This window comes from Dendrobates tinctorius, unplaced genomic scaffold, assembly GCF_039654945.1.
Source record: "Dendrobates tinctorius isolate UK_male_01 unplaced genomic scaffold, ASM3965494v1 ptg000018l, whole genome shotgun sequence".
Classification (NCBI taxonomy): domain Eukaryota; kingdom Metazoa; phylum Chordata; class Amphibia; order Anura; family Dendrobatidae; genus Dendrobates; species Dendrobates tinctorius.
Genome location: NW_027361686.1, coordinates 14,777,112 through 14,790,314, shown reverse-complemented (window position 1 = coordinate 14,790,314; position 13,203 = coordinate 14,777,112). Strand labels below are relative to the sequence as shown.

General features: G+C 47.7%; 1 protein-coding gene across 3 annotated transcripts in view; it reads left to right on the top strand.

Annotated features, from left to right (window-relative positions):
- IFT46 (intraflagellar transport 46) overlaps positions 1-13,203 on the top strand; it is an 87,796-nt gene that overhangs the window by 59,661 nt on the left and 14,932 nt on the right. For 2 of the 3 annotated variants that reach the window (XM_073566489.1, XM_073566487.1), the window contains exons 7-10: positions 935-1,063; positions 1,756-1,880; positions 3,555-3,621; positions 3,703-3,763. In XM_073566489.1, coding sequence (XP_073422590.1) covers positions 935-1,063; positions 1,756-1,880; positions 3,555-3,621; positions 3,703-3,763 — 382 coding nt within the window. The remainder of the gene's footprint in view (positions 1-934; positions 1,064-1,755; positions 1,881-3,554; positions 3,622-3,702; positions 3,764-13,203) is intronic. The other variant, XM_073566488.1, reaches the window with a different exon arrangement.

The window sequence follows — 13,203 nt, the reverse complement described above, 5'->3', positions numbered from 1 at the left end:
CCAGTTCCAGACCCTCAGAAGGACGGTAGCTTCCCCCCAATGCAGCAGCCATCACAGACTCTGCAGGTACATGGCCTCACCATGTGCTATTCAGGAAGTCTGTCCTCTTGCAGGACCTTCCAAAAAAGAGACCATGTGACCATACCGCAGTCTCATTATAACGTATGAGATACACCCCTTGATGGGTCGTTGATGTTTGGTCAGACCCGCCCAGCTCTCCGGCCAACCCTGTGAGCCCAGCCCCTTATAAGCTAAACCAAGCTCCTGGAACTACAGGTCCCAGAGCAACATGTCAGGCTTACAGTGCAGAGGACCTCCTCTGCGACACATACCGGCCATTCACAACAACGCCGGTCACTGTCTCACAGGGTCATTGGATGCTTCAGTACAATGGGAGTCTATGGATGCATTAAACATGTGCATGGTGAGCTGTTCAGTAGTATATTGCAGAACCATTAAATCAGGGGTGGGGAACCCCTGGGCAGATTCCTTGGTACTGCAGTGCTTGGGCCAGCAGCTGCGTTTTGACAGCTGCCAGCCCTTTAGTTCCTTCTATTTGTAGGATCAAGCGCAGTGTTCGGTACTGAACGCTGAGGCCAGTGCAATGAAAGATTACATTCTGACACCAGTGCCAGTGTTGGGACGTACTTTGTGGATGCAGTTAGTGTGTGATTTGTAGGGCCCCTGAAGGATGGTATAAAGGTCTAAATGGCCCTTGGCAGAAAAAAGGTTCCCCATCCCTGCATTAAAAAAATACCATTGGCTATGACTGATGCCTAATATTGACATCTGTCACTCATAGCTTATTATTTAGCTTTTCCTAAATGTTCCTTTTCGTATATGCTAGAGTTGAAAACCTTATTGTCACCGGGGCTGTAGCAGTATTAAAAAGGGAATATAATCTGATTGCTGCACATCTTTCTCTTCTTTGTAGGTTCCTCGACCTGATAGTAAACCCGATAAACTTGGCCTCCTAACTCTTGATGAGCCATCTACTAAACAGTCGGACCCCACAGTTATGGCGCTGTGGCTGTCAGAAAATTCCAAGCAGCACAGTGTGGCAGTGAGTTAATATTGTTGGAGATAATGAGAATTTGTATAGGGTCAGTGGATTGGGATATAGACCCTTTTAGATGCACAGAACCACGGCACTCGCCAGTGTTGCTTTACTTGCACTTTATTCCAGAGAGAATTTGAATCAGTTATTTGGCCATTTCACAGAGCTATAAGCCTCAACAGGCCATAGTTTGGTTCCTCCACATTCCCTTACCTGTTTGGAATAAAGTGTGAGTATAGTAATACTCTGCCATTGTGAACGGACTTATATATGGCCCCTGTACAAGAACAATATATGGCCCCTTTGCAGTCCAATAGCTCATCAAAATGCAGAATTTTACCTGCTTGGAAGATGGAAGTGGCCCCCTTACCTTTTGTGCCCTATGTGAGTACACAGGTCAGACCAGTGGTATATGATTTCCTGAGTGCCGTGGTCCTTTCCATCTGCTGGTGGGATGATTGAATTAGACTGCCGTTATACTGTTACTTCCTGCTCCACCTAGGGATAGCCGATCTCACAGGCTTCACAGGTATGGGACTTGTGTAACAGGAGTCAGCGAGGCTGTTTTCTTTTGTTTTTTGTTGGAAACAGTGGCAGCAATAAATTCCCTGGGACTACATTCTGAGATCCTGTTTTGCAAACACAGTTCTAGTCTATGCAGCTCTTCCCTATTAACATCTTTTTTTTTCTTTCTCAAGCAGCAACAAATAAAGGTCAAGAGCTTAGAAAATGCTGAGAAGAATCATAAAGCTATTGATAACTGGATTGAAAGTATCAGCGAATTACATCGATCAAAGCCTCCAGCCACCGTTCATTATACCAGGTAATGGGCTCTTGCCCAGTAATTCTGATCATTGGCATACTGCCTTTGTTGTTTCACTAGTAATTAACCAGGATCGTCCACAGAGCAATTTTATTTGCCGTGTTTTGGGATAGAGAACCAAGCTGGGAAGATCCTAGTGATGCAATGGGACATTGCTAGAAGCTGACGGTACTGAGTAGGATCATCGCTAAGGCCAGTGATGGAGAAGTCAGTCATCAGGAATGTGAAATCTGGGGACGAGGACAGCTAGGATTCATCAAGACTGGCATAACGCATGATTGCACTACACCAGTCTGGATGGGAGTACAAGAGGTGTCAAATTAATTTGGAGGCACATGCCACTTAATGAAATCGACAGTTTTTCTGAGTGACATGTGCTACTCCAGAAATGTTATTCCAGTCTGGGACTAAAATGCATTTCTGCCATACGCTGGCAGTTTTGGTAAATTGGATGAGAGGGCATGGCTACGCCCCAGCGACGCCTATTTTGGTGGAGCGGATTCAAACTGGTGTAAAAATGACATAATTCAACAATCTTGTCACTTTTCAAAGCTTTTGTGGCATACAAGCTTTGATGAATTGGCCCCTAAGTTTTTATTTGAGCACTACATGGGCACTGCCATGTTGTGGATAAAGTATGGCACTATATAGGTACATTACATGGGCACTGGCTCTGTCTGGCATTTCACGCTGTGAGCCGTAAGAGCAATTGTCCTATCAGTTGAGCTCCAATGGTTACACCTTAACACATTTCAAAAATGGTATAATTTTTGGCAAAAGCGAAGCAAAAATACCCTTTATCAATTTACAAGAATTGAAGGGAACCTGACAGATGATACCTGCTGCTCGATCTCTGGGAAGCAAGTCCCAGGTGCTGACTGTATGATGTTAGTCATGAACGTATGACTCTGAAACTCCAAGGACCGAGCTGCATTGGTTGCTAGTCGGATAGGCGAGTCTGTCCCTGCCTTCTGCGAATGACTTACAAGTCTGTCTCTCCCTATACTCGCACAGAAGGAAAGACATGTCACTCCAGGGCAGAGGGCGAAGATAGCTGATGGAAACCCGTCTGTCCAGTGAGTTTCCCTTGCATCTCAGTCCCTGGCATATTTTAAAGGGAATCTGTCACCAGTTTTTTTGGCCTATCAACTAAAAATATCATCTAATAGAGTGTGAGCTATACATTCCCCAACTACTTGTGAAACCCCCTGACTCCCCATGAATCCCCAATAAAAACCTTTTATATTGCTCCCACGCTGTATGTAAATATCCTCGGTCCGGTCCAATGGGCGTTGGTTCTGGTCTTTCTCTCCACCCCAAATCAGCGTGCTGTATGCATTCCGTTCTGTGAATTGCGTTGTAGGCATACAGGTCCCGCGCATGCGCATTCAAATTGCCTCCTGTGCGTGCGCAGTATGCTTTGCCCAACTGCGGGCAAAGCCGAAAAGCATTAGTGAACATTGTGCCCTGAACTGACACACTAAACTCGCACCTCATATTCTGTTAAAATGCCCTTGTGTGACAGTCTGGTGCTCATTGTTAGGATTTTCCAGGGAATGTTATAACAGTTTTTTAAAAATGCATCTATATATATTTTCTACCCAGGCAGTAACAGGCAAAAAGTATCCATACTTTCCCTGCATAGTTCACAATCTTCATTTTTTTTTCTGATAGACCAATGCCTGAAGTGGAAACTCTGATGCAGGAATGGCCTTCAGAGTTTGAGGAACACCTTGGAAAGGTGAGATTATGATTATTGAAATCTATCTCTGAGAACGACAGCAAGCTCTCTGCTAATCCTACCTTGTATTGTGACCACCAGATAAGTCTGCCAACTGCGGACCTGGACTGTGATCTTCCCACTTACATTGATATGATACTTGGTAAGTCAGATATTCCTACATTTATAACTTAAGATCATCTATACCGTGTTATAACTGTTTACTTACAGAACAAACACCACCCAAAAATTGAAAATCTTTGGACGACTGAATAAAATTTCTGGGAGGCCAATTTTGATATTAAGTGATCTCTGTGACAATTTCCATTTACAGGAAACAGAATCAGTTATGTTTATCCCGTTGGGATGGTGAACAGTACATGTTACAGGATACATTGCTTCTATCTTTATCAGGGAGATTGGTTGAATTCATTGTGGAGGTTGTCACAAGATGCAGCTTTAGGAGTGCACCGCTTCTGGACCCCGGTTCCTCTTTTGCCAGGGGCTGTGGACGCCTAAAGATTGACGGTTCAGACCAATTACCTGATGCACCGCAGGTCTGATCCGGGCGCTCTACAAAGAGGGTAGCACAGGCAGTTGTGCCTCTGCAGCATGAGAGAAGCGCAGGGAACTGGAGACTTTTATTTTTTGTAATTTTAACCATTTATTTACTGTAGACAACCCCTTTTAAGTTGTAGGATTGATTCATCAATTGAAACAAATGTCTGTCCTAGGTTGGGTGCCAATGGTGCTTACTCATGAATCTTATCAAAGTGCATTAGGCAGTAGGCCAGAGATCTCCAGCTTGTGTCTCCTGCAGTGTTGCTTAAGAGTCATGCCACCATCATGTTCATATTTATTTATGAAGAAAGTTTAATTTTGACCGTTCGTCAATTTACTCCCAATAAATATAGGGCACAGTTATAAAGATATTGTTTTATGGTAAGGCTGGAGTCCAGTGGAGTTACTAATATTGTCTGCCTTGTGGCTCCTTGTTTCTATCTGTTGCCGACCATAAACTGTCCATCTCCTCTGCGCAAATGTAAATGTTTGTGGTGACAGACTGCGGCAAGGCCTTCTGTGTCCTGTCATGGTAGCTGCACCCAGCAGTAAGCTTAGATTCCTCCATCTCTGCTCCTAGAGCCAGCCAGGTCACACTATTACAATACGGTTTTCTTCATAGATAAATAGGATGGTGTGCGGGAACCGGCCACCATGAAAATGCCGTCTAATGAAAGCACCATGTTATACAGCAGGGGGGTACATAGTTTTGTGGGAAAATAACCAGTATAAGCTGTGATAGCATCATACACTGCTCTTTCTGGGATTTTGGCCCAGTGTGCGGTCCGATCAGTGACTGATCGATATCTGCAGGCACACTGATACAGAGATAGCTGTCAGTCACTTTCAAAAGAGGAATTAGTAAAATGATATTGGAGTCCAGTTAGAAGAAAACATGAACCTATATTCACCCAGAGCCATTTTTCATTTTTGTTTTTCTCCCCTTCTTCCAAGAGCCATAACTTTTTTTATTTTTCCATCTACATATCCATACAACGGAGGAGTTGTACTTTTGAACAACAATATTGATTTTTACCACATAGTGTACTGAAAAATGGGGAAAAAAGATTCCAAGCCTGGTAAAATTGCAAAAAAAAATGCAATTCCAAAATAGTTTTTTTTATTTTTTTTTATTTCCCATGTTCACTATATGGTAAAACTGACCTGGCACTATGTTTCTTCAGGTCAACACGAGTACGCAGATACCAAACATGTAGAGTTTGTTTTTCATTTAAATGGTGGAAAATAATTCTGAAATTTGCATGAAGTTTTTTCTTTTTCCTTTTGTTGCAATTTTCTGGGACCTGTGATGTTTTTACTTTTCAGGATCTGGGGCTGGGTGAGGGCTTTTTTTTGCACCCTGAGCTGGAGTTTTTACCGATACCATTTTTGGGTAGATGCGATGTTTTGATTACCTCTTATTGCATTTTATTGCAGTTTTTGCGATGTCCAGAAAACAAAAACATAATTCTGCAGTTTTGATTTTTTTTCGTTCTGCTGTTTACCAATTTTGATTAATTTACCATATATACTCGAGTATAAGCCGAGGCCCCTAATTTTGCCATGAAAAACATATATCTTGATGGCTCCATAGAATATGCCCCATATGCTGCTCCATAAAGGTTGATGGCCCCATAAGATCCTCTATAGATACATATGCCCCATATGCTGCTGCTGCGATTAAAAAAAAAAAATGACATACTCACCTCGTCACTGGGGGCTAGGTGCCGGTGTCCTGAGCAGGCAGGGACACTGGCGCGCAATGAGGGCCAGGTGCCAGTGTCACCGCTGCCTCAGGGCTCCGGCACCTGCAATATTCACCTGTCCCCGTTCCACCGCCGCGCACCGCTCTGTCTTCCGGGTGCCTGCAGTGACTGTTCATCGCGCCCTCTGACCTGAACGTCACAGCCAGATGACGCGGAATACAGAGCGGCGCGCGGCGGTGGAAGGGGACAGGTAAATATCGCTTGGCTCCCCCCATCCTCGTCACCCCCTCCTGGCACGTCTCTGCAGTCCCTGCTTCTACGATGGTCTCCGGCAGCTCTTCCAGTGTTCAGCGGTCACGTGGTACCGCTCATTAAAGTAATGAATATGCGCATATTCATTACTTTAATGAGCGGTACCACGTGACCGCTGAACACTGGAAGAGCTGCGGCGCCGGAGACCATCTGAGAAGCAGGGACTGCAGAGACCGTGCCAGGAGAGGGTATGATCTGACAGCGGTGCTCCTCCTCCCCCACGACCCCGGGACAATGACTCAAATATAAGCCGAGAGGGGCGCTTTCAGCCTAAAAAAATGGGCTGAGAATCTCAGCTTATACTCGAGTACATACGGTACTTTATATTTTGATAGTTCAGACTTTTACGAACGCAATACCAAATGTGTTTTTTTTTCCATTCTACATGACAGCACCACGAGAGAGGGGATCCGCCCAGCGAGGACAGGAAACCTTCAAGATAAAAGGGGCGGCTCCTCTCTCCGCATCAGTTGGTTTCCTGTCCTCGATGGGGAACCCTCAAGATGAAAACCTCTTGAAGATTCTGGAAGAAAGAAGAGGATGCCTGGGCCTGGGTCGGGTGATTACTGGCAGGCACTGGTCTGCTACACCCCTCACTAGGTACCGGTAGTCGCCTCGGGGGCCATATATTCCTATGTCCCCCCTGAGCGAGTGTACGGCCGCAGCCCGTGAGGCAGTTGCCCGGGTGAAGTAATGATGCCTCGGAGGCCACGATACATGTACCCTCCCTGTTGACTGACATGCCCCATAGATGTCCACGGAGGCCACTATTGTGCTCCCTCCCTGTCGACAACCAGTGGCCATGCAGCCCGTGAGGCACATCGGTGCCCGGGCAGATGAAAATCTCCTCGGAGGACCCTTTTAGAATTCCCTCCCTGTAGAGCGCAAGTCACTGGGGCTGCCCAGGAGAGTACCTTCAATATGGAGGCTTCCACAGATGACCAGGCCATGGGGTGCCGCAGGTATGAGGGCAGCAGCAGCAACAGGTGTCAGGGCAGCATGGACGCAGCGGTGGCCTGGGCGCGTACCGGGGAAAGCCGGGCAGGCGCAGGCGGTGAGAACGCCAGCAGCACGCGGCGCGTTCCAGAACTCCGGGGGCACGCAGCGGCGCGTTCTCCAGACGGAGAGGTCGGGAGCGCGCATCGGATGTAAAGGAGGCGCGACCCGGAAGTAAAGTCGGCGGCACCCGGGAGGCAGCAGGGAGTGCGCACAGGAACAAGCGAGGTAGGCCATATGGTAGGAGGCGCGCATCGGAAGTTTTCACCGGGGACGCACGTGCATGTCATTTTTCGGCACGTACACCAGGGGCGAAGACACCGGGAGCGCGCACCGGATGTGATTGCCGGCTGTAATGCGCAGGCGTGGCATAATTAGGAAGCGCAAGCGGCCGGCAGGTGCAGGATCAACCAGGTGGATCAATCAAAAAAAAAAAGGGGGGAATGCTTCTATTTAAAGGCAAAAGGAAGTGCTGGCAGGCGTCACTACACCAGTATTGGGTTAGATGTGACTGCTCTCATCACAAAACAGCAGCAGCTAAGCAGTTTATAGAATGGAGAGCCTTTCGCCAGAGCACTTGCAGCCGCCCCAGGAGGCGAAGGAGAGGCGGTCGCGCTCGTCGGAGAAGAGCCAGACACGCCGCAGCAGCAGTGGGAGCCGCTCGGGCAGCGCACAGGCGGATCATCGCCGCAAAAAGGAGGGGTCCCTAGTCTCTTTGGGAGACAGTGAGAAGACCAGTCAGCCTCCAGATCCGGTACCCGTTCTGTGAAGCGTCCGAGTGGTGAGTGAGCTTCGAGAAAGTCCAGCACTCTAATGTCTGTTATCTTTCTCTCTCTCTTGTTTCCTCTCCTCCCCTCTTTTATATACATTGGCGGGGTGGAGTATAGGAGGTCCCTAAGAAGAGTAGGGAAAAAACTAAAAATAAAGTATGTCCTTTATGCAATAGTCCCTTAAGAGCATCCTGGAGTAAAAGGTTGTACCAGGATTGTATTAACAAGACAGTAGCGGAAGAGACACCCTCGTTCTCTGACAGTCTGAAAACCCTAATTCAAACAGAGGTTTGCAAATCAGTAAGGGCATTACAATCAGCGGATACGGATAGAACTAGATTTAGATCCAGCCCCTCAGTGGTCTCTAGGAGGACTCCACAGGGTCAGAGGAGGACTCAGATAAAACCCGCTATTCAGATTGTAGCTCTGACGAGGAAGACGCATTCCCAGTAGAAGCTACAGATAATCTCATAAAAGCAATCCGGTCTACCATGGGGCTGGTAGATGAGCGAGCAAAAAAGACAGCTCAGGAACTCATGTTTAGTGGACTACAGAAGAAAAAACGTAGTGCCTTCCCTATTAATGAGCAACTGGAAGGACTTATAAAACGGGAATGGGAAAAACCAGAGAAGAAGTCCCAGATAATCAATTCCCTAAAAAGGAGGTACCCCTTTGAGGAAGAGGCATCCTCGTCCTGGGATAGAGCTCCAAAAATAGATGTAGCGATATCAAAAGTCGCCTGGAAATCCTCCCTACCCTTTGAGGATTTAGGTTCTCTAAAAGAACCTCTGGACCGAAAGACAGACAATTGTCTTAAAACAGCCTGGGAGGCCTCGGCTGGGGCCCTAAGGCCCGCCATCGCGGCCACTTGTGTGGCTAGGTCCCTGAAAATATGGGTGGACAACCTGGAAGACCAGCTGGAGCAAGGAGTCCCCAGGGAATCTATTCTGGAAGCATTACCGGCTATCAGAGCAGTGGCAGTCTTTCTCGCTGAAGCTTCAGCAGATTCAGCCAGGCTAGCAGCAAAGTCAGCGGCCTTAATCAATGTAGGACGCCGGGCAGTATGACTCAAATGCTGGCCGGGGGACACTCAGGCAAAGATGAAACTCTGCTCTCTGCCATGTGAGGGAAATTTCCTCTTTGGACCGGCATTGGATGACGTGTTGGAGAAAGCTGGCGACAAAAAGAAGAAATTCCCAAAACAGCCATTTCAGGCCTTTCGGCGCTCCTTTCAGAAGGGCCGAAAATTCAGAAGACAGCAGTACAGGGATCGACACAGGAAACCATTCTGACAAGCGAGCCAGAGGTGGGAGAGGCTTCTATTTCGGCAAGCCCTCCAAAGACGCCAAAAAACCCTCCCAGTGACGGTCCTTCTCAGGTGGGAGGAAGGCTCTCTCACTTTCTCCCAGCCTGGGAGAGGATCACATCCAGTTCCTGGATCCGACAAATAGTAGGGTTGGGTCTGGAATTAAGATTCCACCACTGGCCACCACGAAGATACATGCAGACTCCAGTACAGTCATCGCAAGAAAAACAAGAAAGTCTGGAAGGAGAAGTATTATCACTTCTAGAAAAACACGTCCTGGAAGAAATTCCGGAAAAAGAGAAGAAGGAAGGGTTTTACTCCCCCCCCCATTTCTTATAAAAAAGCCAGACAATTCCTTTAGGACGATCATAAATTTGAAAGGCCTCAACAAATATCTGATAGTTCCATCATTCAAGATGGAAACCATAAGGTCAGCCGTGAAGCTCCTCTATCCTCAGTGCTACATGGCAGTCCTGGATCTCAAGGATGCTTAATATCATGTCCCAATCCGGCAACAAGACCGCAAATATCTCAGAGTGGCGGTCCAGATAAGGTCTCAGTGGCGTCACTTTCAATACAGGGCCCTGCCCTTTGGTGTAGCGATAGCCCCCCGAGTCTTCACAAAATTAATTGCAGAGGTCACAGCGCATCTCAGGGAAAAAGACACTCTGGTGATACCATATCTGGACGACTTCTTGATAGTGGGAAGAAATTTCTCTCACTGCCAGGAACAAGTCAAAATAGTGATGGAGACACTACAGACCCTGGGTTGGCAACTGAACCTCAAAAAATCCAAACTGGTACCGGCAAAGATCCAGAATTTTTTAGGCTTAACAGTGGACTCGGTGGTACAGGAGTGTCGCCTCCCAGAGGAGAAAGAAGAGAAGATCAAAAATCTAATCTGGGCAACATTAAAAAGACCAGAAATGACTCTGAGAAGGGCCATGTCAGTGTTGGGGTCCCTAACTTCCTGCATACCAGCAGTAAAATGGGCCCAGTTTCACCCAAGAGAACTTCAGTGGTGTGTTCTACAAAACGATCTGAGGCTTCAGGGGCAGTTAGAGCAGAAGCTCACCCTCCCGAACCCTGTACTCCAGTCACTCAAGTGGTGGTTACAGATAGAGTCCTCCCCAAGAGGAGTGCCCTGGACACACACAGCCTCCAGAGTAGTCACAACGGACACCAGTCCTTGGGGCTGGGGAGCCCATCTAGACACACTATGGCTCCAGGATCCCTGGGTCTAGGAGGAAAGAAGTCTATCCTCAAACGAGTGGGAGCTGCTAGCCATCGAAAGGGCGCTGGAAGGATTGTTGACACACCCAAGAGGACATCATGTGAGAGTCCTGTCAGACAACCGTACAGCAGTCGCATATGTGAACCACCAGGGGGGCACCCGTTCTCGGTCCCTGATGCGAATAGCAGGAAGGATCATGGCCCTAACAGAACACCTGTTCCTTTCATTATCGGCCCTGCATATTCGAGGCGAAGACAACCTGGAGGCAGACTTTCTGAGCAGGAACCACCTGAGGCAAGGAGAATGGTGCCTAAAAGAGTCCATTTTTCAACGGATTGTGCATATGTGGGGGAAACCCATCATTAGATCTCTTTGCCTCAAAAACCAACAAGAAGGTTCAAAAATTCTGCTCCCTAAGTCCAGCAGACAGGCCGTTGGCAGTAGACGCCTTCAGGATAAAGTGGACACCAGGTCTCATGTACGCCTTCCCTCCAATATGCCTCATTCCAGCAGTTCTGAGGAAGATCAGGGAGGACCAAGCCAGAGTAATTATGATTAGCTCCTTTTTGGCCGAAAAGACCATGGTTCTACTGGCTGAGAGTGATGTCAGTGACGGACCCATGGGTGCTCCCAGAAGATCACGACCTGCTAACACAAGGTGCCTTCAATCACCCTCCGAAGTCCAGGCTGCACTTGACAGCCTGGAATTTGAAAGGTCACTGTTAGAGAAAAAAGGTTTCTCAGCGGGGTTAGTATCCACCTTACTCAATAGCAGAAAACCAGTGACTACGAAAATTTATGGAAGGATATGGAGGAAATTTTTATCTACCTCAGGCCCGATACAGGAGGGAGAAGTACCGGTAGGGGCAGTACTGGAGTTTCTGCAGAAGGGTTTAGAGTTGGGGTTAGCGGTCAGCATCCTCAAAGTTCACATTTCAGCCCTGGCAGCCTTATTCAACTATGACCTGGCAAACAATAGATGGGTGACCAGGTTTATCCGTGCCTGTACTAGAGCTGACTCTGTCCCGTCTCCTAGGCCTCCTCCCTGGGATCTAAATTTAGTCCTATCTCTGGCAGAAAGTCCATTTGAACCGCTAAACGCAGCGTCAGATAAAGTGATAACTTTAAAGACAGCCTTATTAGTGGCACTCACATCGGCCCATAGGGTCAGAGACTTACACACAGCAGACCCCCCATACACTCAGGTCATGGACGATAGGGTTGTGTTAAAATTAGACCCAGCATACCTCCCTAAGGTAGTGTCGAAATTCCACAGGGCTCAGAAGATAGTCTTACCATCCTTTTGTCCTAACCTCGGTTACCAGAAGGAGGAGAGACTTCATTGTTTAGACGTTAGGAGATGTATCCTACAGTATTTAGAAGTATTTAGAAATTACAAAACCTTGGAGAAAACAGAGGGCCTTGTTTATCTCATACCAGGGGGCAAGAAAAGGCCTTAAAACCTCTAAGCAGACTATAACTAGATGGGTGAGAGAGGCCATCATGCTAGCGTATAGTAGTGCAGGCAGGGCTGTTCCAGAAGGCCTAAAAGCCCACTCCACGAGGGCCATGGCGACGTTCTGGGCGGAGAGAGCTGACGCCTCCATCGACCAAATCTGTAAGACGGCCACTTGGTCCTCTCCATCTACCTTTTTCAAACATTACAGATTAGACCTATCTGCTACCTCTGATCTCGCATTCAGGAGAAGAGTGTTACAAGCAGTGATCCCTCCCTAAAGAGAATACAAATCTCTGTAACTCTCTCGTGGTGCCATCATGTAGAATGGAAAAACACTGGTATTACATACCTGGTAATGTGTTTTTTCATGAGACATGACGACACCCTTATATTCCCTCCCTATTGATCACGTCATTAGTTGGGTGCATTATACACTCCCTTGGATGTTGGAAGTTTAGTAGTGTAAAGGTTGTATTTTTTATGTGTACACTAACCTGCGGAGTTCCTCTCGAGCTCTGTAAAACAACTGATGCGGAGAGAGGAGCCGCCCCTTTTATCTTGAAGGTTTCCTGTCCTCGCTGGGCGGATCCCCTCTCTCGTGGTGCCGTCATGTCTCATGAAAAAAACACATTACCAGGTATGTAATACCCGTGTTTTTGTTTTTTTTTATGGGAAAAAGGGTAATTGGAAATTTTTGTGGGACGGTGCGGTTTCAGATTTTTAAAACTTTCTTTTCACATTTCATTGGATTTAACCCCTTTCCTACATTAGACGTACTATTCCGTCCATGTGACCTGGGACCTAAGTCCCAAGGACGGAATAGTACGTCTAGCACGATCAGCTGCGCTCTCAGGGGGAGCGCAGCTGATCGCAGCCGGGTGTCAGCTGATTATCACAGCTGACACCCGGCACTATGTGTCAGGGGCGGTCACGGACCGCCCCCAACACATTAATCCCCGACACACTGCGATCAAACACGATCGCAGTGTACCGGGGGTTTAGGGAAGCATCGGCAGGGAGGGGGCTCCCTCCGTGCTTCCCTGAGCCCCCTGCAGCCACACAATGTGCAGCGCTGCTGCGGGGGTCTCCTTTCCTGCAGGTCCCCGGATCCAAAATGGCGGCGGGGGCCTGCAGGGAGATGGCTTCCTCATGCCTGCAAAGCGCCGGCATGAGGAAGCCTCCAGCACTGCCTGTGACAGATCGCTGATCTGTCACAGCGATCTGTGATGTGACAGATCAGCGATCTGTCACATGACAGT